General features: G+C 43.0%; 3 protein-coding genes across 5 annotated transcripts in view; 2 read left to right on the top strand and 1 right to left on the bottom strand.

Moving 5' to 3' along the window:
- prkdc (protein kinase, DNA-activated, catalytic subunit) overlaps positions 1 to 583 on the top strand; it is an 83603-nt gene extending 83020 nt beyond the window's left edge. Inside the window, exon 86 of the mRNA XM_012965293.3 lies at positions 271 to 583. Coding sequence (XP_012820747.2) covers positions 271 to 475 — 205 coding nt within the window. The 3' untranslated portion in view covers positions 476 to 583. The remainder of the gene's footprint in view (positions 1 to 270) is intronic.
- Positions 584 to 12622: 12039 nt separating this feature from the next.
- On the top strand, positions 12623 to 15104 carry cebpd (CCAAT enhancer binding protein delta). Its single transcript, NM_001030414.1, is given in 1 exon segment — positions 12623 to 15104. A coding segment is annotated over 1 exon segment (723 nt). The 5' UTR covers positions 12623 to 12819; the 3' UTR covers positions 13543 to 15104.
- Positions 15105 to 16169: 1065 nt separating this feature from the next.
- Positions 16170 to 25668, bottom strand: part of spidr (scaffold protein involved in DNA repair) — a 173644-nt gene continuing 164145 nt past the window's right edge. For all 3 annotated transcript variants that reach the window (XM_018094534.2, XM_031903218.1, NM_001142908.1), the window contains 6 exon segments: positions 24713 to 24911; positions 23334 to 23480; positions 21103 to 21196; positions 19210 to 19324; positions 18045 to 18098; positions 16170 to 16549 (listed from right to left, as the gene is read on the bottom strand). In XM_018094534.2, the coding sequence (XP_017950023.2) occupies positions 16424 to 16549; positions 18045 to 18098; positions 19210 to 19324; positions 21103 to 21196; positions 23334 to 23480; positions 24713 to 24911 (735 nt within the window). In that variant the 3' untranslated portion in view covers positions 16170 to 16423.

The raw sequence follows: 25668 nt of genomic DNA, 5'->3' as shown, positions 1-25668 counted from the left end.
GTGTGTCGGCCCCTAAGCTCAGGGAAGTGACAGCAGCACAGAGCATGTGAATCAGCAGAAAAGAAGATGGGGGGCTACTGGGGCATCTTTGGGGCACAGATCTTCCCTGCTAAAGGGCTGTGGGTGCCTTGGGCTGGTACAGAAGCACAACACATAATGAACAACATTATGTTAAGTTTTGTTAAACTGTAGTTCTTCTTCAGGCTCCATGATGGATTTCAGAGATACGAAGGAATTGTTTTTAACATAATGAACACTTTTGTGTTTTAGTGAAGAGCTGCGCCTTGGGCATGAAGGTTCTCCTGCCTATCTGGCTTTCCTTGCTGTCGCCCGGGGCGACAAAGCGCACAACAAAAGAGCAAATAATCCCAAAGATGGACTCTCCGAAGAGGCGCAAGTGCAGTGCCTTATAGACCAGGCCACAGACCCAAACATTCTTGGGCGAGTTTGGAAAGGATGGGAGCCATGGATTTAAACATCAGTCACTCTGAAATGAAGGTTTTATGCATTCATCTGTCTGACACTTTTTCTAATGTTCTAGAAAAAAAAAAGAATGGAAGGAAAATAAATATTTTATAGAGAACTTTGTTTGTAGAGATTTTTTTGGTTACATAGTTACATAGTTAGTTACATAGTTACATAGGGTTGAAAAAAGACCAGTGTCCATCAAGTTCAACCCATCCAAGTAAACCCAGCACACTTAACCCACACCTACCAATCTATACACTCACATACATAAACTATATATACAACCACTAGTACTAACTGTAGATATTAGTATCACAATAGCCTTGGATATTCTGATTGATCAAGAACTCATCCAGGCCCCTCTTAAAGGCATTAACAGAATCTGCCATTACCACATCACTAGGAAGGGCATTCCATAACCTCACTGCCCTCACCGTGAAAAACCACCTACGCTGCTTCAAATGGAAGCTCCTTTCCTCTAATCTAAAGGGGTGACCTCTGGTGCGCTGATTGTTTTTATGGGAAAAAAGAACATCCCCCAACTGCCTATAATCCCCTCTAATGTACTTGTACAGAGTAATCATGTCCCCTCGCAAGCGCCTCTTTTCCAGAGAAAACAACCCCAACCTCGACAGTCTCACCTCATAGTTTAAATCTTCCATCCCCTTAACCAGTTTAGTTGCACGTCTCTGCACTCTCTCCAGCTCATTAATATCCTTCTTAAGGACTGGAGCCCAAAACTGCACTGCATACTCAAGGTGAGGCCTTACCAGGGACCTATAAAGGGGCAAAATTATGTTCTCATCCCTTGAGTCAATGCCCTTTTTTATACAAGACAGCACTTTATTTGCTTTAGTAGCCACAGAATGACACTGCCTGGCATTAGACAACTTGTTATCAACAAAAACCCCTAGATCCTTCTCCATTAAGGATCCCCCCAACACACTACCATTCAGTAGATAGTTTGCGTTTATATTATTTCTACCAAAGTTGTTTTGTAAAGCCGGCCAATAAGATAAGACAGATACATTTTGAATTTTGTCTTGATCTGTGAGTTCTTATAGACAGGCTGCTTCGATGGTCAGGAGATCAGATCTATCCCAGGTGCATTTATCCACATTAAATCTCATCTGCCACTTAGCCGCCCAGATTGCCAGTTGGTCAAGATCCTGCTGCAGGGATGTCACATCCTGGATAGAATTGACTGGTCTGCAGAGTTTTGTGTCATCTGCAAACACTGATACATTACTCATAATACCCTCCCCTAAGTCATTTATGAACAAATTAAACAAAAGTGGCCCCAGTACAGAACCCTGAGGGACCCACTGAGAACCTTTTTTTTGGTTTCTTTTTTAAACACATCAGTTAATAGAGCTTCTCCAGCAGAATCCTGAATTGAAATCCGTTTTTCAAAAACACGCAGATTTTTTTTTAGATTTTATTTTGAACTTTCACATGGGGCTAGCCATATTCTTCATTTCCCAGGATTCTACAATCATGTGACCTGTGCACTGATAACTTAAGTCACACTTTACTGCAGAGCTGCAAGTTGGAGTGATATCATTGATACGTGTTAAGCGGTATTCTCCCCACAGTGTATAATATAATGGTATAATGATATAATATGGTGGTACAAGGTGGGAATTATACAAACTACATACCTGCTACCTTTTAGCCTGATCATACAGTCACTCCCCACTGCTTCATTTAAAACTGATTGGAGGGGGCAGGACATGCGAATCCAAGCAATGCATTGAGCCGCTCTGTGCTGGTAAAACCACTCCCTGCACCCACCCATCTGGTGGTAATCGCTCCGATTGTGCATCAAGGTCAAGAAATATAAGAAATATGGACGACTGGCTTGAAGAGTAAAGTACCGTATATACTCCAGTATAAGCCGATCCGAATATAAGCCGAGGTACCTAATTTTACCTAAGAAAACTAGAAAAAGTATTGACTCGAGTATAAGCCTAGGGTGGGAAATGCAGCCGCTACTTCTAAGTTTCAATAATCAAAATAAATACCAATAAAATTACATTAAATGAGGCATCAGTGGGGTATATGTTTCTAAATATTTTTTACAAAGAAAAACAGTAAACTAGCTCTGTAAGTGGAGAAGAAGGTCAACAAAAACAATATGGTATCAACAATGATACCTTAAGAGTACTACCCCCTTAGCTCAATCAGCAACCAAGCTGAAACACACAGAGTTAAAATCCTTCAAAACTATGGTTTATATAGAATATAAATATATATATATATATATAAAATATATATATATAAGTGCAATTTATAGTGCAGAATGGGACAGGTGAGAATGGTAGATGAAGATGAATTTGGGAGCGGCCCAGGGCACTGGAGGGTCTGGTTGCAGGAGGCCTAATTTGCACACAAAGAACAGAGGGTGCTAGTCTGGAGGGAGTATAAGCCGAGGGTGACTTTTTCAGCACATTTTGGGTGCTGAAAAACTAGGCTTATACTCGAGTATATACAATAAGTGACCCAGCAACTCTGACCAACAATCCCAGTGTCCCAGTGGCATTAAAACAATAATCTACAATAATTAATGGAGGGCACTACATTTATACAAATTTAATAAAGGGTGCAAGAGTAAAGGTTATTACCCAAACTGAACTTCAAATAAGGTAGCAAATATTTTCGTATTAAATTAGTCTTTGGGTACCTTACATGTCTGTATTAATAATGTGGTGGTCAGATTAAAACTATAACCTCCAATGGCCTTTAGCTATTTGGGGGACCCTGGAAGCTCTAGTTCAGCAAAAGCTAGAGAAGTGAATCCTTTAGCAGAAGAAAAAGGCCCCGGTCACTAAAGTGGGGGTCATATTATCTGAGCAGGGTCAGAGTGATAATCAGAAGAGCATGCCCAGTCCCTGTTCACTCAAAACAGCAAATCTGCCTGTTACCAGTCATCATTATTTCCTTGCAAAAGTACTATACCCTTAGCCAATTTCAATGTCCCTAAAGGATTTTGTCTCCATGCAGATTTTTGGTCCAGGTCTTACAGATTATTGGACAATGTTTGTGCATCTCAATTTTCAATTGGCCTTTCAGGGCTACCATCAGTAATCATTGGGTAATCATGCTGCTATCAGAGCCCTCCCTTCAGTAGGGCCCAAATTATTAGCCCACTGGCCACCTGGGCCCTCTAGGTGTTGGGCGCTACCAGTAAATATGAGGCCCCAATGGGGAATTTAAAAAATTAAAAAAAAAAGCCCCTGCATGCATGGTTCCCCCCAGACCATTTCCCAGTTGTGCCACAACACCACCTACGATCCACCCTAGCCCCACCTATTTTGTGACCTGCACATTTCCATTTAAGAGCCCTACCCCCTGCCCCCCCCTGATGCCAAACAACATGTAATGTTCCTTATTTTTTTATGCTTTGTGCATTTCTAAAATTCAGAGTCTTTGGGGCAGATTTATCAAAATGTAAGTTTAGAGCTTAATACATAAAAACTCACCCATGTTCTATTCATTCCTATGGGAATTTTAGAAGTGTATTTATCAATGGGTGAAATTTAGAACTCACAATTTGATAAATAAGCTTCTAAAAATCCCATAGGAATGAATAGAACATGGGTGAGTTCTTATGTATTAAGCTCTAAACTCACATTTTGATAAATCTGCCCCTTAGTGTCCATGGGAAAATCTGATAGATTTCTGGTTTGTTCAAGAATCTAAAGAATATTGCGTTACTCCTCCTGTAACAGAGCAGTCCCAGTCTCAGCAGGCGCTAACAGAAAATCTGGTAAAAAAAAAGAGTAAATAGAGTTCAATTAAACAACCCAACAATTTGTAATGCTTCCACTGCCTGACATTTCTAGGAAAAAATATCTACAACTTCTGCACCAGGGCGTTTGGCTGCGCGCAAAGCTACTGAAGGCCTGATATTCAGTTTGCCATTGCTCCATGTAAAGGCTGTGCAGTTGCGCTGGGGGATATTTTTATGAGAGCCTACTACAAGTCAAAAAAGGTGGAAATCTCTGCTGTTGCCCGCCAGACAGTAATTTGCTGGCCTCGCTGGATACTCAGTATAAAAAATTTACTGGCAATGTATCAGCAAATACAAATATGTAATATTACGGCTGGGTAGTTGCACATCCTTCTCTCTACTCCCTGAAAACAGTAAGGAGGTGGCTATAAAGATGTGATGTGACTCCTGAATGCAGGGCTATGGGAGTACTGGGAAACACATGCCCTTTGTTTTGTTTAAAGAAAATATAATTAAATAAATAGTTCACTTTGAATACAACAAGTATAATTTATTTGTGGCAATGATGCAGTTTCAATGCCAACTGTAGTTGCTTCAGTTAACCACAAGGAGGAGTATGGCCCTGTGAATAAGTTAGAATAGATCGGTAATTTAGCACATAAGGGGAATAAAATTTTTCTTTGCAGTTTTCTTATTCATGTGACCAAATAATAAGTGATTCAGTTTGGCCTTGATAGAAAAAGGCTCAGATGCTGCCAAATCCTGAACTAAATCTGGGATTTCATGCACCCACGATAAAGAAATAAAAGACTTTTGCAATCAATTTGACTCATGCAAGTTGTTATGAACAGGCCAGGAATGCAGTAATGGCTGCTACTGTGCTACCGACTCATACAGCTCAATGTTATGCGGAGCTCTGGGTATTATGGGGTTATTTACCTTTATTCCACACCCCCAGAGTGCAATCTCCTTCATCTCATTTGACTCCTTGGCTCTGGAGAAGGTTTGGAGGAAGGACCTATTGTCCAATTGGGCAGTAACTACTGTTACCCCCAGTTCCTGAAAACTGAACCAAAAGTGCCCAGAGGCACCCCCACACATTTGGACTGTTCTGTGCCCTTTTCTCAGGCAATGATTTGCTGCAGGTGCCCTTGTTGGGGGCAATTCTTTCTCACCTGTGTAACCCAAGAGCGTCTGGCATCAGACACTGAACACACAAAACAAAGTTACATTACAAAAACACTTTGTCATTTCCCCCCATTTTTTTTTAAATTTAAAGGTAGGGTCAATGGTATAAACTGTGAATTTCTTACTTCGAGTTAACCTTATCAAATTACCTCTCTCCAAACCAACTCCCGCAGTTAAAACTATACAGTTCCCATGTGAAATGTATTTTTGCCTAAAATTATCCCATGTTAAATTCCAAATTTGTGCTGGGGCCAGAAAAAGTAGAAGCGATAACAGAAAACAGAAAGGAATTTGTAATGTATGTTAGTATAGTTATGCTTGTAGACCAGCGGTTCCTTAAGGGACTGTATACCCCTTGTTCAACATGAGGTCAATGTATAGGAATTGTACTCAGTGTTGGAATGGAACATGGGGGCCCTCCTCCTGACGTACGCCTCCCCCTCTCCATGCTGCATCCCTTTTAATTCCTGGGGAGCGGGCTTGGGCAGGGGACCTGGCTTGGGTTAGCAGGGCCAGGCCCATGAGAGATAGGGCCCACCATATTTTTTTTTTCCTGGTGTCACACCAGCCCAGTCTGACCCTGCTTGTGCTGAACATATTTTTTGCCTATTATTTTAATCATGAAAAATCTATGGTTTTATTATTTCTTGACCCAAACAGTGAAACTGAAGCTACTCCATGTTTGTACTAGCATGCAACCCCATGCCTTCACCTTTGGTTTATTAGCAGGATTCCATTATTCAGGAGGATTACCTGTGTGCTGGTTATTGTCATCTACTCCAACACAAAACTATTTTGGTCAGCTGTTTAAAATTGTATATGTTATGTTGTGAACAGGAGAGGCTTCCTGGCCTTTACAGGCAACAGAACACAATGGGTTAATGAAGCAGTGTAACTGCCTGGCATGGCGATTCTATTACGGGTATGTGGCTGTGAGTATAATAACATCTTGATGTTCTGTCCATGAATTGCCGTTATAAATAGGCACATTGGGAAAAACTCCTTCCTTCTGACATTTTCACTGCTTTCAGGTTCTATTTTTATCACTCAGTTATGACTAAAAAAGGAGAGGCAGAGCTGTGAAATCCTCGTGTTTCTGGTGCAGAATTCAGTATTCGGGAACTGTTGACTCTCTCATTTTCTGGAAGGCCGCAGGTTGTTTTGGTGGGATTTTTGTTTTCATGGCATCTTCATGCCTCTCCTGTGAGCTCATCTTGGTATGTACTGTAATTCCCGGCCTGTTTGCTTTCCTGCCACACGGTGGCGCCCCAGGTCTGATGCTTCTCATGCTCAGGAATGTGCCAAGCAGGAGTCAAAGGAGCAATTCTAAGAGCAGGGAATTTCCCATCCTGGGCACCAGCTATTAAGCAAATGCCACTTTCTGGGAATTTACATAGATAAATTGCGGGACGCATTGTACCGCTGAGCAGCAAGTGGCCTCTTATGTTGCTGGAAACACTCTTTCCATTCATTCCTTGCACATATGGGAAGGCCTCTTGGACTTTCCGAAATGTGAAACATCCCCATCTTTTAAAGTCTGCATCCTGAAATGAAGAACATTTGGGAAGATAATAGGAGACAGGCCAGGACCCTCAGTATAATGGATTCCTTTGCTTTGTATTGTGTAGGTTTGGCCCAGGGGGAATCTATATAAGAATCAGAGATTTGTCATTATTTGTGTGTTATTTTCTTGCACGATATCTGGTTGCATGAGTTATTCTACACCAATCAGAGTGCAGCATCTTGCAAACTGTGCCCACAACATGGCTTTGCCATAGACCATAGGCAGCCTGCCCCTGTCAGACATTACATTAGTGATACTATGGAAAGTACCGCCAGTACAAATACATCCCTATGTGCTGTGTAGTTTACAGGATGTACAGCGCCCCGAGTGCTCAGTATGAGAGACTGACCCTGCAGCAGTGCGGCGCTGTACCAGCAACAGACTCGGCACCTCTTGCTAATATTGCCCTACTCACTGCAGGCGGCTGTACAATTACTACATTCTTCCATGCCAAGGGAATGTAACATTGTATTTTCATAGAAATACCCTAAATGCTCTATAATATCACACAAGGAGCTTGCACAATACTTGTGACCTACAGAGTGAGGCAATTAGGCCGTGCGAGGGTCACAGAGATGGCACAGGGCAGCAGGCAAGGGCCTTCAATGCAAGTATATTTATCATGCTGTGTGAAAAGCGGAGTAAAACATTAACGGCAAAGTTGTTCATAGCAGATGCTTTGCTTTGGTTTTCTAACTGTTGAAATCTAATTGCTGATTGGTTGCCCTGGGCAACATCACCAGTAATGCTTCACTCCACTTTTTATACATTATGATAAATATACCCCTTGTTACTGCTGGTCTTCATGTAGGAGATTTCATGGTGGCACCAAAAGGGCTGGTGCTGGTGATTTACTGGAAGAGGAAAGGTGTGTCCCTCCCAGGCACTAAGTACAATGGTGCCAAGATAATAACAGGTAGAACTGCCCACCCATCCAAGCGCTGCTGCCAAGAGTGCTCTGTCCTGCCCAGTGCTCAGACCTGTAGTTACTTATCTGCCTCTCAATTTGCATCTGATAACAAATGCAGACACTGGGGTGGGACACAGGCCATGTCACGGGATTAAATGGCAGCGGGGGGTAATATTTATCACAGAAACCAGTCACCCTGGTGAGCACTTGTCTGCCTCTGTTCTCTAACTGTATATCTGTATACGCACAAGTGCAAGGCCTATGGAAGCAACTCACCATATTTTTTTACCAACACACAGTGTTTTTCCCAGAATGCCAGCATAATTGCAGCCAAGGGGGGGGGGGGGGATTGTATTTGACACATTTAAAGTCATGCAAATGCTGCAACCTCCTGTGGAAACCCTGGAACTACCATCATCTCCATGGGCCCCAGCACCCAAGGGACACAAGTACCTGAAACAAATGGCTGCAATATACCAACAGCTGCATGTTTTGCACACTTGCAGTCATCTGTTACCCCCTTTTGTGTTTATAGGGTCTTCTGGGCAGCTTTTTTTTTTTTTGCTGCAGTTTCTGAGACCCTCAATGAAAAGCAGAAGGTGAGAATGGCAATGCCAACCAGATGCTGCCTTTACTAAAGGGCAAACAAGAATCTATTTTCAGTCTAATATTCAGGTATGTTACTGTATTAGTGCATAAGGTAGTGTCGCCCAACATCAGCTGATATGTAGCCCTGTGTAATGTGTACACACAAACCGTTAGGCATGGGTTAGAGGTGCCCGCCGGTTGGCATTGGCTGAGGTCCTTGTGATCAGTCATGACTGGACTATGTTTGTTGCGATACAGTAAGTACCAGATATACACTGAGGCAAGTGAATCTAAATATTATTGGGCTCAGTTTGCAGATTTGGTTGGGACAGCTTAAGCCAACTGAGCAGAATCAGGGAGCATTTGATCACTGTCAGAAGAGAGAATGACAAAACAGCAATTTGCCCTGGGTTTAGTGTCAGACATCAAAAGCATAACTGTGTCTGCACCTCCATTGGTGTCTCAGTGGCAGAGACAGGGGAGGGATGGCTCACTTTGAACTGATGCTGCAGAGAGGGGAGACAGTTAACAAAGAGACGCTATAAAGCCAAGGGAGAGGAGTGGAGGCTGCACTTCCCATTACTCTGGCACCAACAAGGCTGGAAAGGCTCTGCTCCCTGCTAAGGCAAAACTGCCTGCAGCTCTCCCTGCTCAATTACCCCTGAGACACTTTATGGAGACATTGCCCTGTGTGAGCAGCAATGTTACTGGTGCTGCTGGGTTACCGGATCTGCTAGTGACTGGGGAGGCCCAACCCGGCCTTCCCTCCCATGCAAAGGTCACTGGGTTCTTTCAGGCTGCGGTGAGTGACAGAGCAGAAATGTCGCCATGCCTGTCAGGTGCCCATAGCATGATCCTGTCACAGGGGAGAGGTCATGGCAACCTGTGTCCCTGTCACTGGATCACAACTCTGAGCATCAGCCGCCATTAATCAGACTTGTAGTTCAGAGAGCCAGAGCAGAGGTGCAATACCTGCAGCCCTCCAGCTACTCTCCCTCACTATCCTCTTGTTACTGAGCCACTATCAACTCATTTGCTTTGTTATAATAATGCCCACTAAGTGTGTGACATGAGCGATGGGACAGGCACCTCCAGCACCAGTAAGGGGCAAACACCCCAATAAACAAGTCTGGGTGAAAATATAATCTACACATCAGCTCTGGTCCTTGTCAGATAGTGGAGGGCATAGGCAGGTTGTGGGCCTAACTTTTAGCAGGGCCTTTGTGCATGCCATCCCCACTCATACCCTGCACCCATACCATACCCCCTTTTGTTATACCTGCACCCATCTCCTACCCCCTCCCTTTATACCAGAACCCATCTCCTACCCATCCCATTATACCTGCACCCACCTCCTACCCCCTCCTGTTACACCAGCACCCATCTCCTACCCCCTCCCGTTATACCTGCACCCACCTCTTACCCTCTCCTGTTATACCAGCACCCATATCCTACCCATCCCATTACACCAGCACCCATCTCCTACCCCCTCCCATTATACCTGCACCCACCTCCTACCCCCTCCTGTTATACCTGCACCCACCTCCTACCCTCTTCTGTTATACCAGCACCCATATCCTACCCATCCCATTACACCAGCACCCATCTCCTACCCCCTCCCGTTATACCTGCACCCACCTCCTACCCTCTCCTGTTATACCAGCACCAATATCCTACCCATCCCATTACACCAGCACCCATCTCCTACCCCCTCCTGTTACACCAGCACCCATCTCCTACCCCCTCCTGTTACACCAGCACCCATCTCCTACCCCCTCCTGTTACACCAGCACCCATCTCCTACCCCCTCCCGTTATACCTGCACCCACCGCCTACCCTCTCCCGTTATACCAGCACCAATATCCTACCCATCCCATTACACCAGCACCTATCTCCTACCCCCTCCCGTTATACCTGCACCCATCTCCTACCCGCTCCTGTTACACCAGCACCAATGTTATTAATAGGGAAAATAGCTAAAAATATAGGAAAGGCAGAAATTTATTTCCAGAAAAGGTGGCAACCATAACTGTGCTATAATAAATGGAGGGCTGCCCTGGATTTGGGGTGCAGGGGTAACCATGGATACACACAACTCAGCCTGCAATGTACTTAATATAAACTCAGACATTTGCCACCACCAACTGTAAGACACTTGATAAAAACTGTTCTATTAGTGCTGAACCTGCGCCTTACTGTTGCCTGCCTACTCTATTGATTTTCTAGACAGCTTTATTAATACTCTCCAAATATTTATGTTAAAACCTTAATAATAATGTTTGAGAAGAAGAGCCTGCTTAGTCCAAATGTTCCGGGGCAGTGAGTAGCCAATCCGTGGGGCTGCAGTAAGTGCCAGTCACTAGTTAGTCGGCTCTTTGGACCTTTATGTACGTGAAACGCCAGGAACTATGTTGGATCCCAGACCGTACCCGGGCCAGGGGGTACAATATGCCCACACTATTCCCTATGTCCCACACTATTCCCTATGCCCCACACTATTCCCTATGTCCCACACTATTCCCTATGCCCCACACTATTCCCTATGCCCCACACTATTCCCTATGTCCCACACTATTCCCTATGTCCCACACTACTCCCTATGCCCCACACTATTCCCTATGTCCCACACTATTTCTATGTCCCACACTATTCCCTATGTCCCACACTATTTCTATGTCCCACACTATTTCTATGTCCCACACTATTCCCTATGCCCCACACTATTCCCTATGTCCCACACTATTCCCTATGTCCCACACTATTCCCTATGCCCCACACTATTCCCTATGTCCCACACTATTCCCTATGCCCCACACTATTCCCTATGTCCCACACTATTCCCTATGTCCCACACTATTCCTATGCCCCACACTATTCCCTATGTCCCACACTATTCCCTATGCCCCACACCATTCCCTATGTCCCACACCATTCCCTATGCCCCACACCATTCCTATGTCCCACACCACTCCCTATGCCCCACACCATTCCCTATGCCCCACACCATTCCTATGCCCCACACCATTCCCTATGCCCCACACCATTCCCTATGTCCCACACCATTCCCTATGTCCCACACCATTCCCTATGTCCCACACTACTCCCTATGTCCCACACCATTCCCTATGCCCCACACCATTCCCTATGTCCCACACTATTCCCTATGTCCCACACCATTCCCTATGTCCCACACTATTCCTATGCCCCACACTATTCCTATGCCCCACACCACTCCCTATGTCCCACACCATTCCCTATGTCCCACACTATTCCCTATGCCCCACACTATTCCTATGCCCCACACTATTCCTATGCCCCACACTATTCCCTATGCCCCACACTATTCCTATGCCCCACACTATTCCTATGCCCCACACTATTCCTATGCCCCACACTATTCCCTATGCCCCACACTATTCCTATGCCCCACACTATTCCTATGCCCCACACTATTCCCTATGCCCCACACTATTCCCATGTCCCACACCATTCCCTATGCCCCACACCATTCCCTATGCCCCACACCATTCCCTATGCCCCACACCATTCCCTATGCCCCACACCATTCCCTATGTCCCACACTATTCCCTATGCCCCACACTATTTCTATGTCCCACACCATTCCCTATGCCCCACACCATTCCCTATGCCCCACACTATTCCCTATGCCCCACACCATTCCCTATGCCCCACACCATTCCCTATGCCCCACACTATTCCCTATGCCCCACACTATTCCCTATGCCCCACACTATTCCCTATGCCCCACACCATTCCCTATGCCCCACACTATTCCCTATGCCCCACACTATTCCCTAGTAGGCGCTGTACTCTATGTGTGACTATTTGGCAACTTGTATTTGTGCCAGGGCGCCACTGTCCCAATGTAACGGGCTACGGGCGGCGCACTGTATGCGTTTCATGAAGTTGCTGCCCGCCAGCTAAGCTCCGCCATGCCCAGGCACACTTTTCTATCGCGGCTCTACTGATCCCCATCCTGACAGGCGGCAAAACCCCAGCTCGCCTGACAGCGCTTCCTGCTGAGAGGGTTAAACCTGGAGCTGATACGGATTCCAGGCCCCGCCCCCTGTCTTGCGTCACGTAGAGGCGGGAGATACGGTATATAAGGGAGGAGTAGAGCAGTAGCAGGAGTAGAAGTCTGTGACAGATCAGACCCAGAGAGCCTGACAGGCAGCCAATCCGCGCAGCTAGAAGAGACCCAGTCACTGCAGAGCCACTCACATGAGCTCGGTGCCGATGAGCCTGGAGGCGCGCTGTCTGTCCCCCTATGCAGCCTGGTACATGGAACCCACCAACTTCTACGAGCAACGGCTGAGCGGCTCCCCTGCCCCATGCAAGCCGAGAGCCATGTGCGAGGAGCCCGCTGTGGGCAGTGGGGGCACCCTGGCAGAGCTAAGCGCTGCCCCTGCCATCTATGACGATGAGAGCGCAATAGACTTCAGCTCGTACATAGACTCCATGGCCTCCGTGCCCAACCTGGAGCTGTGCAACGACGAGCTGTTCGCGGACCTGTTCAACTCCAGCAAAGCGGTTGGAGAGCGGCAGGAGTGCGGCGGGGGTGACTACCTGAGCGGGCTCTTGGCGGCACCTCCCTGCCCTGGCACAGCTGGCAAAGGGCATCTCAAGCAAGAGCCGGAGTGGAGCGACAGCGACTTGTCCTCTTCGCTGCCCAACCAAATCGCAGCCTGTGCCCAGACAAGCATGAGCCTGCAGCCCACCCCTCCCACCTCCCCGGAGCCCAGCACCTCAGCCTGCCCTTCCCCGGCTTCCCCCAGCTCCTGCGGCAAAGACAGGACGGGCAAGAAGCTGTTAGATCGCTACAGCCCCGAGTACCGGCAGCGCAGGGAGCGCAACAATATCGCCGTGAGGAAGAGCCGCGACAAAGCCAAAAAGCGCAACATAGACATGCAGCAGAAGCTGCTCGAACTCTCCTCGGAGAACGAGAAACTGCACAAAAAGATCGAACTTCTCACCAGGGACTTGAGCAGCCTCCGGCACTTCTTCAAACAGCTGCCCCCCACCGCCACCAGCACCTTCCTGCCCAGCCTGACGGGCATTGACTGCCGGTAACCCGCCCCCAGCCCAGGACTTTATAACCTCCTATACCTCATTCCAGACATGGCCCTCCTGCGGCCCTCCAGCCTCGGCTCCGGTACAGTCGCTACAGGGAGATGGGGATCAGCTGGAGCTGGAGGGCTGCCTGTGAGACTTTGCTGCAACATCTCCCACAGCAAGAGGGGGCCTCACACCACCTGGGACACTTGCCCTGCCCCCTCTTACAGACTGAGCCAAAGACTTATCACATCTTTAATATATATGTATAATATTTAGTGCAATAAGACATTTGCAAGGTATTACCAGTGGGTAGTGCCCTGCAGGAAATGGGAGAGAATCGGGCATCATCTCAACCCTTTCAGTGCCAGAGCTCGTTCAAGCTGCATCTTGGCCATGGCAGGTGTAACTAGGAGTATTGCTCCATAGGCATTGGGCCCATTTCTTGCCCACTGTGTGCATGATAGGTGCAACTGCTCCCCTTTCACCTGCCAGTGGCCTGGGTTGCCCAGCGCTAGTTACACCTTCTAATTTGGCATCCAAGGTGTTGAATAAGGAATGGGCAAGCTGTGGCCCTCTGCCTTCTGAGCAACAGCTCTCATTGCCCTGCTGGTGCATGGTGGGTGTTGTAGTTCAGCAGCCAGACAGCTATCAAAGGATTATGAAGTGTTCACAACTGGGCTTGCATCAGTCACCCGGGATAAGGGTACCGAGCTTTGGTGCCAGCTGCCCATGTGCCACATTAGTAATCATTCTATAGTGTTGGATGTATGCCTGTCTCACTGTGCCTTGCATGCCAAGCTGCAGCCATACACCCTTACTGCTTATTCATCTCTGCCTTAGGAGTAAGGGCTAACTCAAAGGTACAAAAGCTGCAGAGTTTAGAGCTATATCAGCATAGCAATAAGACACTAGTGAGTTGAAGCAGTAGTGCAAAAAGTCTAAAAGCTGCCAGTGTGTAGTACTTCAGCCACGCTGAACTGCAACTCCCAAAGTGCTTGTGCAATGGCTGAGGGACTACAAGCTGATCAGATTACCTGTCATAAGCCTGTGCCTGTTATCAGCTGAAATGTGTGCCCTTCTGAGCTAACATGCTGGTTACCTGTCTCGTTCATTGCCATTGCTTGACTAGGTGTCTTTAGCCCCCTGGCCCTTACAGTAGCCAACAGGATATCTACTGGCCCAGAAGCATTGAATGGGCTGTTCTGAATCTGATTGCGGGAAGTACTGTATGAATAAGGGCAGTGCCAGTGTGGATCGGTGCTGGCCTGCAGTTTCTATTCTAGTTACCAAGGGCAGCTAAACATTCACAACAGATATATATATAAATGTATTTTCTCTCCACTAAAGTATAAACAAAGCTAAAACATTTCCCCTTTATCCCCCCAACTTCCTTAAATTATTTTTGTAATGTAGTTTTCTGTATTCTTACTGATGCAGCTATGGCACATTTGTATAATGATTTCCCAGAGACAAGCCTTTGTATTGTAGATAATAGGGACAGAGAAATGAGCATGCTCAACTTTTTATATGATCATTTTTACAGCATTTTTATTATGAATAATAAAAAAAGAAACACAGTTCTGCTTGTTTCCTTCTCTTACTTGCAATAGAGTTTGGGAGGGCTCTGGGGGTGGGGGCAGAACATCAGCCATTTATTATATGGGCTTGGGAGTAAAAAGGACTATTGGGGCCTGTGCTATGGCCCAGTACACTATGGTTTCTAATGCTCACATATTTACTGGGCTCTGATGGGCTCAAAGTCAGTCATAGAAATGTCTGTAATGAACGAATCCCAGCAACAATATTAGTGCACTCATACTACATGGCTAGCTGACGCTGTTCTGACCAGGGGTTTCTGCATGGCGCCTTACACTAATATATATGGCAATGTCAGGCAAGTATTCAAGGGTTTGGCAACTGTTATTACACCTACAGCAAGCATTCTGGCAGCTCCCATATCTAAATATATACCCTATGCAGAGACTCTACAGACTTATTTCCTGCACATTTTATAAAAACCATAACTTACACACACACACACACATATATATATATATATATATATATAATTACATGGTATTATCCATTAGCTACTGGAGATTACAGGCTGATGCAGTATCCAGCATTTGGTTTTTAAATCATTATGCTTTCTGTTCAGCAGCTATATAGCTCGGAATTTCAGGGGGTTATCTGGTTGCTAGGGTCCAATATACGCTAGTAACCAGGCAGTGGTTTAAAAGAGAAACTGGAAAATGAATAGAAAAGGACCTAAATATAAAGTTACAGTTGAAACTGTAGCCTGACACACAGATAGCTGGAGGCATAGGATGAAGGTAAATAATCCATATGTGAAGGGCTTACACTGGGCCATATATATATATATATATTCATTTACTTGTACAGGAATTCCTTATAGTAATAGTCACGCTTTCCCATAAAAAAAGAAAGAAAAAAAAGTGGAAGTATCGCTAAAAAAGGCTGCCCTGCCCTTGATCTATTCATGCCCTCTCCTCAGCCCTTCAGTCCCTGTTGCTGCAGGACAATGGCTGTCTGTCCAGTAAAGTATAAAGCACCCCCAGCGGTACAACCCTACCCATAACCTAATAAAACTTCAATACAATATAGATAGCAGGGAGACATTCTCTCACACAACATGTTTTTATTAAAGATGTTAATAAAAAGCCAAACGGAGATTAAGCCCCTGCGGAAAAGTCTTCTTCCCTAGTAAGTGGGGCACGTGTGACCAACCATGCTGGGCCCTTGTAGGGCTAAAGTCCAACTTCATTATACTCCTTGCCAACCCTTCTAACTGCATGCCACAGTCAGTCCACACTCAGCATGGTTAACTAATAACTATATGACAAAGTCCAGGCTGTTTATACAGCTGAGGCACCATTCAGTTTGCTTTCCAGAGAGAGATTTCCTTCAGCTCCACATATCGGCCCAGTTGGCTGCTTGCAGATTGGACATAGCAGTTCAATGGTCCCACCTTCATTCCTAGTACGTTGCTCACCTCATAGCACTATAGAGATAAAGAGAGAGTCATGTGTGCTGAGCAAACAGTCCTGTACATGGTGTTCTAAGTGGCACATAACTAGAAGATAACAATCAGAAGGCAAGGTCCTCTCCCACTTTATAACCTTTTTATGATGCAGTCATTTATGTACAGGTATGGGGCAAATCACAATGCTATTACAGGCTCTGTCTGCTCCTGATAAGAAAATGTTATATTATATCTCTGCCTATTACACCTTGTTCTTTTTGTAATTTGACAGGCTCTAAATATTAGGAAGATATAAGTAGCAGCCCTGGTGACAGGTTACCATGCCCCTATTCACATACCTGCCCTTAACCTGCAGCCCTGACAGTTATTCTTATCCAGTCTTGAAACTGCAGCTATAAGGAGCCCCCCAAGAGAAAAGGACAAGGTGTTTGAGGACCATAATGTCAGGTTATTGTTTGTGACTCCCCACTCTCAGACCCATCAGGTTTTTTACAATACCTGAACCTAAGCTTTTAGCTACACTGTAAATACACATCTTAGAAAGCAATGTGTCTAAAATAGAGGGCAATTTCAAAGCAGGTATCAGATAAGTCAGAACAGCTGAGTAACATTAATGGTGGGAAAAGGGCATAAACTTACCTCAATCACTGTTCCGCATTATGTCAGCTCCATCTGTATGTCTAAGGTGTTATATATATATATATATATATATATATCTCCAGGGTCAGACTGGGGGGTGCAGGGCTCAAACACAACCCCAAGGGACCCCTGCCGTGGTCCTCAAACACACTACCCCCAGACCCTGCCACCCACCCAATCCCCTCCCCTGAGTGTGCGTCGGGAGCCCCGGAGCGCTCAGCAGGGATTGGTTCTGGGCCCACCGGGTTTTTTTCCATAGCCTGGGTGCCAAGTGTAAGTATCAAAATGTACACAGCACTCACTGTGTCCATTTGGGACACCTGTGAGTGCTTGCTGTGTCTATTTGCTGTATATATATATATATATATATATATATATATATATATATATATATATATATATATATATATACATACATATATACATATATACATACTGTATATACATATATACATACTGTATATACTGTATATATATATATGTATATATATATATATGGCCCATATAGCTAGTTGAGGGCTATACTACTGCATTCTGTAGATGACTGCTGTGAGGGTAGGCATGTAAGGTTAATGTAACAGACAAAAACGGTTTATGACCAATATATAGCAACCACTAAGATGTTTGTGTTCAGTACTATAACTGCAGTAGCCCAGTAATTGCTACGCAGGTTGCTAAAGGTAACTAGGCCTGTAGTAAGCTTTGTACCTGTTAAGATATTCTCCTCATCGTAAAACTTAATGCAGTATGGAGGTGGACCATAAGTAAATTCAGCTAACCCACACACTTGATAATCCCCACTCTAGTGGAGCATGATAAATGTATATAGATTTGGACTAGTGTTTGCACATTCATAGATACATAAGATACATACCCCATCCACACTGGGGCTCAGTCTCAGAAGAAGTGAAATGGTTTCTTGCTGCAGCTGTGGAGAGATCACACGGCAGCACGTTACATGGTTTATGGAATCAGGTAACCCTATTATACATTATGAGCCAATGAGTATTTCAATGAGCATTTACAGACAAATGGCCACAGTCCATGCATCTTTAAACTCTAAAGTAACATCCCTTTTTAATGTATATCAGTGAATGTTATGCCTCATAAACACTGAAATAACATTAGATAAAACTGTAGATTTAGTCACTGGTTATGTGATCATTAGGAGTATATGTATCCTTTGCTCTGACATATTGTCCCTTTGTAAATCCTTATTGGGTATGAGCTACTAAATTATAAACATATACATTCAGGTACATATAGTAAACTCCCTTACTAACAAGCTCTATTGTCACTGGTAGATGATAACAATTACACAGAGCTTTTATTAAGAGGGCATTTACCCACTTGCAAGCTACCTCACTTTAACTTAACATTATTAGGATCATCTATGAAAAAAAGTGTAGTTTTCAGGACAAATTGTCACATTTGTTTTGCCTCTATATATATTTTTCCCCAGAACTCCAGTGTCAAAGTGGCTGTTTAGTAAGTTGCATTCTGTGCTACTATGCGTGCCAAAATGTAACAGACAGGTCCTGTTTAAAATGAATCTGTATTAAGCTAGCCATATATTGAAAGATCTGTGCGTTTGGTGAGGTTGTCAAACAAGTGGATCTTTCCAAGATATGCCCACTTTAAGGCCGTCGGCCCAAACGTTCACATCACGGTATACAGGCCGTTGAAACATGTCAATGCGCTTCTCAACTGACACGATTTTCCTGATGGACATCAGCTTTTATTGCCCTGTGTATGGCCACCTTAACAGTATTGGAACAACCTATATTTACGATAGTAAGCTCCTCAAGGCATGAACCCTTTTGCTGTTGCCTCTCTATGAGAAATGCTATTGTTTTTCCAAACTTCCTGATTTACGGTAATCTCTGCTTCTTTGTTTGTTTATAAGAATGTTTAGCACTCTGTACCCTATCAGCACAAAATGTCTATCTATCTATCTGCATAAAGTAGTGCATTTGAAACTACTTGTGGAAGTTATAATGATCAAGCCTACAGAGCCTACAGAGATAAGTAGGACCAACCTTAATCCTCACTGTACATCCTGGCATGGAATCACAGCGCAGGAACACTTCCAGCTGCATCCTAATATCTGGATTGCTTGTATACTGGCAGCACTGGCTGCAAAGATATGCTTCTCTGTGTAAAGGAGAGAACAACTAATCAAAATATAACCCACAAACCTAAGGCTAGAAAGTCGAAATAACACATTATGTAAAATATCACTCACTTAACCAATTATACAGTACTTTTCAAATAGAAACCATACGTAGAAACCATAAGTGTTGGTACAAAATAATTTTCTGTTTATTGTTATGGCAAACTGATAAAAATATTTGCAATACATTATATATAAAATTAGTAAGCACAAACAAACTGCACTCACAGGACAAGTAGCAAAAAAAATGGTGTATGCTTCATACAAGTTCTGTTTGTGCTAACTAATTATGTTATGTTAACAATGTGTCCAGTCAGTACCTAGAGTTCTCTGTGTGCACCATTCCTGGACTTAGTACAACATATAATATCATAACAAAGCTGATCCAAGGACCATTGATCCATTACATGTATATTAAGGTGATTCTGTGTGTTGTATAGTACAGTGATTCTATGACATACCTTCCCAATCTCCCAATAATAACTGAAGAAGTTATTATGGCATATATTGGGGTTAATGTTCAGTGCTGCTTGCTTTCAGTCACATTAGACCCAAGGTCCCAAGGGACAAAACATGACTTTCCAGTGATTCATATGCAATCTGATTGTTTAGCACGCAGTGGACTAGACCTGTGCCTACTACTACTTAAATTAGCCATACAGATGTAGATTGAAATGGGACCATGAAATGGTCTTTTCGTTATTGTACAACCAAGCTTATTATGAAACGATCGTTTAAAAGTACCATTTGTCCATCCCCGAAAATGACCATTTCAAGTGATATCGTCTAGCTGAAGGTATGAAAACTGTGGGTAGCTGCCTACTTGGCCCTTCAAACATTCGGACAATGGACAAATTTCATTGTTAACAAAATATTTTAAACCCGCCCGAACGATTTTCTGACCAATGTCAGATGAAAGATTGTTAGATGTACAATTGTTCTGTGCACACCAACCTAAAATAATCAGTCAAATGGCACTAAATTGGTTAAGAAAAATTGCTACTCTTAAGGCAAGAGAGCAAGAACAGGGCCAGCAGGTACAGATACAGTATGACTACTATAAACCAATACAGTGTAAACTGTGGCCCTGACATGATTCTGTAGCTAAAGGACTTCCATGTCTACAGCTGTCTGTGAGGGAAGGTGCAAGCCTTGGTATGAACAGAGGTATAACAAAGCTCCACTGTGCACCACTTGTGTCTCTTGGGTATAAAGGTATTAATAGTAGAGTCAGGGAAAGAAACAGATCTGGAGAAGAAAGCAATCACATTAACATGTATGTGTGCCCTTGGTTTGTTTGTATGCACCGTGAATCATATGATCTCAGGAGGCGGCCCTTAATTTTTAAAACAGCAATTTTCTATTTAGGATTACCCACTGCAACATACAACTAAAACAAATATATTTTTCTGAAAATGATTTATTTAAATAAAAAGTTCACATATGAGCTGGTTTATACAATATATTTTTATAAAGACCTACATTGCTTAAGGGTACAGTTTTCCTTTATGGCAGTCCAAAAATACTACTTTCTCCTGGCAGATAGTGGCAATAACTGTATGCTTGGTTAGAAAACCGGCTGCAATAGTATCTGGGAAATGTACCAAGTCTTCCATATGGAAGATGGTCACAAACACACACATATAGATAGACACACCTAATCAACCAAACCGATCATATTAAGGAGCCACACATATATGCATATCTATATATAGATCCTGCAGCTCTATCATGAAACATCTGAGTGGCCAAGTCTTACCTCTTCTCATCGGAACGCTGTAACTTGTTGCTCCCACACTCATTGCACACTGGCCACGAATATGCGGTTTTCTCATTAACTCCAGTAATTATCCCTAGCAATACAAATTATTTTAAAACACAGTCCTTAGAAAACAATATTGCCTTTTTTTCCTCTGGCTTACACTCCAAAGAAAATAGTAAAAAATTGAGAAGGTACAGTCTGTACAGGTATGAGATCTCTTATCCGGAAACCTTATATCCAGAAAGCAAATTATTGCAAACCATTCGTTCTCAACGTGTATATTATATATATATATGTTATATGCAAATAAATGTGCAAATATAGCAGCTCATTTTTAGTGTGATGGCAAGTTGGAGAAATCACGTCCCGTACAGACAAAAAAGCACCTGAAAATACCTTTGCATTGGGGTGGGCTGAGGGCAAAACTAAAGAATAGCTTAACTGTGCAAAAATGCCTTTGTTTGCAATGTCTCTCGATCACACAATTCAAATGTTTTACCCATGGTGATTCTGATTCTCCCCAAAAGTAAGGTATTTCCAGGTGCTTTGTCAACTGTGCAGGGGGTGGGGGCTCAGTGTCTATGTGACATCACTGTTGTTTATTAATAGAAATAGGAAGAAAAGGAAATTTCTGTACAGACTGATCTGTACCCTTATGGATAATTCCTACTAATAAATAATATATAGTTTCTTTTTAATATCAGTTTTCTGTTTTGATAACCTAAAACAACAAGCAGAATAGTCAGTGCCAGTAAGGTAGAAGATTAGGAGCCACACAACCTAATGAAAAGGAAATGATATCCATTCAGCCTCTCCCATCTGTATATACATACATACATATATAGCTATTTAAAGGCCTTGTTCTTTTAAGAGAGACAGTCTGTTCCAAGGTTAGGGTACACATCACACTTGACCAGACAAGTATTCCTCAGGTTCATAGACCCAGAAGAACCGGAAATTCTTCATAGCTTTCAAGAAAAACCAATACTGACAGATGTTTGTTTAACTGCATTTGTCTAAGGGAGACAGTTAACTTTCCATGAAATGAACTGGTATTTTAGAACAAGGCATCCATAAAAGGTGAAAGCAAACAGTCAGATGACTTAGGTAACAACACTGGGCACATACGGTATCTTCAATTAAAAATGTGAATTTCATTATAACTTATTAAACAAGGAAATTAAACCATTTTATTTCTTTATTTCTTGGATTTTCTTCAATGTATTCTTGGTATGGGCTCTGCAGTCACAGTTTATTCAGGTACTAGCACACTGAATAAAGTGACCCATGACACAGAGGCATCATCATGCTGGCCCATTGTATTATATGGCCACATGACTGTGACTATCATAACTGTGAACTGTGACACAGCCATAGTAAGTGGGCTTTTAAACAAGAAACCTGAATATCAAGAGGATCTGTGGAAAATACTGTATTTGTTTTAGTGATGATGCTGTGCTATACACAAATTCTTTGTGCGCACCACAATTTGTTGTGTGCACTCACACAAGCACACAGCTCAGAGGGAACATTGAGCCTATAATTTCCATATAATTTTTTTTTTTTTTTTTGCTTCAAATAACCTCAAAACGTAAAAAAAGTGAATGTTAACTTATTTATTAAAAAAAAAACCCAAAAAAACCAGGAGTGACTAAAACAGTAAAACAAAAAAAACCTTTAACTCTTTGTGTCATTTTTAAAGCTCAAAATTAAAAATTAAAAAAATTATATTGACTAAATAGTTCAAATTTTGCCTAGGATTGCTCCCATTGACTTCTACTTGACTCTGCAAACTCTCAGATGCCAAAGTTTTACATTTTAAAAATTAGAAAATGTGTGAAAAAAAAAAAATACAAATGTTGGTAAATAACCCCCCTAGGGTATTCTGCCTCACATCCTTTAGCCCAGTGCTCAGCAGGAATTTGATGCCACGTGTGCCCCATAGCCCTTAATCTACCAGATTGGGCCACAACATCAACAACTGAGTGAATGTGCAATTTAACCCCAGCTGTCAGAGAAAATGGGAATGCTGTTCTTTATAACATAAAAAAATGAAATCAAGTAGAGTCCAGAAATCCTCAGAAAAGCACATTACACACATTTTATTTACAAAATTCCTGATAATTTACATACAAAGTGCGGTGCAGGCAATAGCAGCTTTTGACGCCTTCCTGAAATCTTAGCACAATGTACAGAGCACTATGGCTAGTGACATTAGCACTACTTACCTTGCACTGCGCACAAGGAGTTGGCTTGGGCTGCACAATCCAGATCATCCAGTTGGACAGGGTCAGTCACTTGTTTAACTCCAGAAGCAGAGGATAAAAGGGGCTTTTGTACTGAGAGAACTGTGCGTTCAACACAAATGACCCGTCCTGCCAGTAATACAGTCGCAATTATATGAAGATAGAAAAGTTTTACATTATCGAAACAAATATGTGCTATAAATAGTTTGGCAGAAAGACATACAGGTAGTAACAAGACAGACAGACAGCAAGACTAACCATGTGCAATACTTGGAAGATAAATAGACATATTTCTATCAAATGCAAACTTTTGTACAATAAAAAAATATATACCTGAAACAGTCTCCAAATTGCATTAGAAGGGGCAAAAAAATTCTTCCCAACTCAAAAAGGACTATTGCATCAGTAACTGGATCAGCACTGTTCTAAGAGCATTACTATCAGTAACCTTGTATTTTTTAATTCTCTGAAAAGACCTATTCCACATCTTCATAGCTCCCACTGCAAATCTCAAGGGATGCCGTGGTCCCATGGAAAGATTTGTTGATAAATAAGACAGCAAGGAGTTTCAGCTAACCCCCTGTCATCAGGGTAATCCAGTTCTGGATTTTCTTAAAACCAAATTCCCCTTCACTCTAAATGGTAAACTTGAAAGATTAATTTGGCGAGGTTGCCAAATGAGAAGATCTTTCCCCAATATACCCACCCTGAGATGGGTGACATCTGGCTGATCTGAACATTTGACCCAAGGAAGGGCCCCATACAAGGACAGAGAAGCTGCCAACAATCTTTCGTGCGACCAACGGATCGCAAATCACAATGTGTGCGCCACCTTTAAGCTGATAAAGGTGTTACGGCCACAGGAAGATTAGTTACCTGCAGTTAAATCTCGGCTACCGTGAGTGGCTGATATCCCTGAAATGCCTTCCCACCGGCAATAAAGTGAATTGCTGGTGGGAAGGCATATGCGTCACTTCGTTTTTTCCTGTAGTACACTGCTTAGAACTACAGACCAATTAGAAATAAGTACTTTCTTAATTGGATTCTTCTTTCCTTCCATGTACAAACAGTATCACTGAGATCAACCAGTCTTAGTTTCAAAATCCTGGGCAAAAATCTATGTATACGCATCTAATGTAACACCTCTGTCCAACATCCTTCTTACCAGATTGTAAAATACAAATGTATTTGTTTGACATGATTTGTCCTTCTGATTATTGCTTATGATGATATTCTCGAGGATATAATCTCAAATGTGATGCCAAGAGACCCAGTGTCGCCCTCACACACAATAAGAGAGCCACATTTTCAGCACCTAGCAACTGTATTTGTAAAGGAAGGAACATTAGCACATATCTTACCATTTTCTCTAATGGCATCTTTGAAGAGGAGAGCACATGGTGATTTGTTGCACAGTGCTTGATGAACCCTATTATCCAGGAGGCAAGAAGGCGAGATGCATACAGAGAGTGTTCGCGGAGCAGCAGAGCTTCCCTCCTGCAGAGTACTATCAGTGACAAAAATCCACATCTCTTGTTGGGGAGCAGGGTTTGCGCTAATCTGTTATTTCATGTCAAAAGAATACAATTAAATACCATATGGTGCCAGCTACCTTTTTATTATAAGAAATCATCAAAATGCACCTGTGCAAAAGTGTATGGAAAATAAATAGCTTTGAAAAGGACTGGTCATGTAAGCTCTCATACGTGTAAATTTATACTGGCACAGAAGCTGTATACACACTATATATACATATATATTTGTAAAATACAAATGTCTACTAAATGTTAAAAAAAAAAAATACAAGTATTCTCAGAGTTTCCATAGAGGAGAATCAATGGATACATTCTACCTGACAGGCAAGTTTATATTATGCATGGATAGCTTATACCATATCATATATTAGCTGCTATACTGATCTTTAGTCCTTTATCAGTTAATAGTCAAGGAAAGGTGTGTTCACATAAATTTTAGGCATCCCTCGTGAATCCAACTTTTTTTTTTTCCCCTGGGCTGGTGCTTCTATTAAGAAAAAAAAATACAGCACTGGGCCACGGGAAAAAAAACAAACGCAGCACCACAAAGCCAATTTACTTACCTTTCCCAAGCAAGAAAAATCAGAAGATTGACTCAGGATTCCCTTGTCCTTTAATACTGTGTATATTCATACAATATTAAGGAGAATTCTAACAACCTGATCTGTGTTGGATCAAATGCTGTACTAATGATCCCTTCAGCTGGCCATTTGTTTCATACAATGATCTGTGCAGGTATGGGGGTATCTGGTATCGGTTGGGATCAGGTATGCTGATCCATG

The sequence above is a fragment of the Xenopus tropicalis genome, chromosome 6 (assembly GCF_000004195.4).
Source record: "Xenopus tropicalis strain Nigerian chromosome 6, UCB_Xtro_10.0, whole genome shotgun sequence".
Taxonomy (NCBI): domain Eukaryota; kingdom Metazoa; phylum Chordata; class Amphibia; order Anura; family Pipidae; genus Xenopus; species Xenopus tropicalis.
The sequence above is the reverse complement of the archived record's forward strand: the minus strand, read 5'-3'. Positions and strand labels throughout refer to the sequence as shown.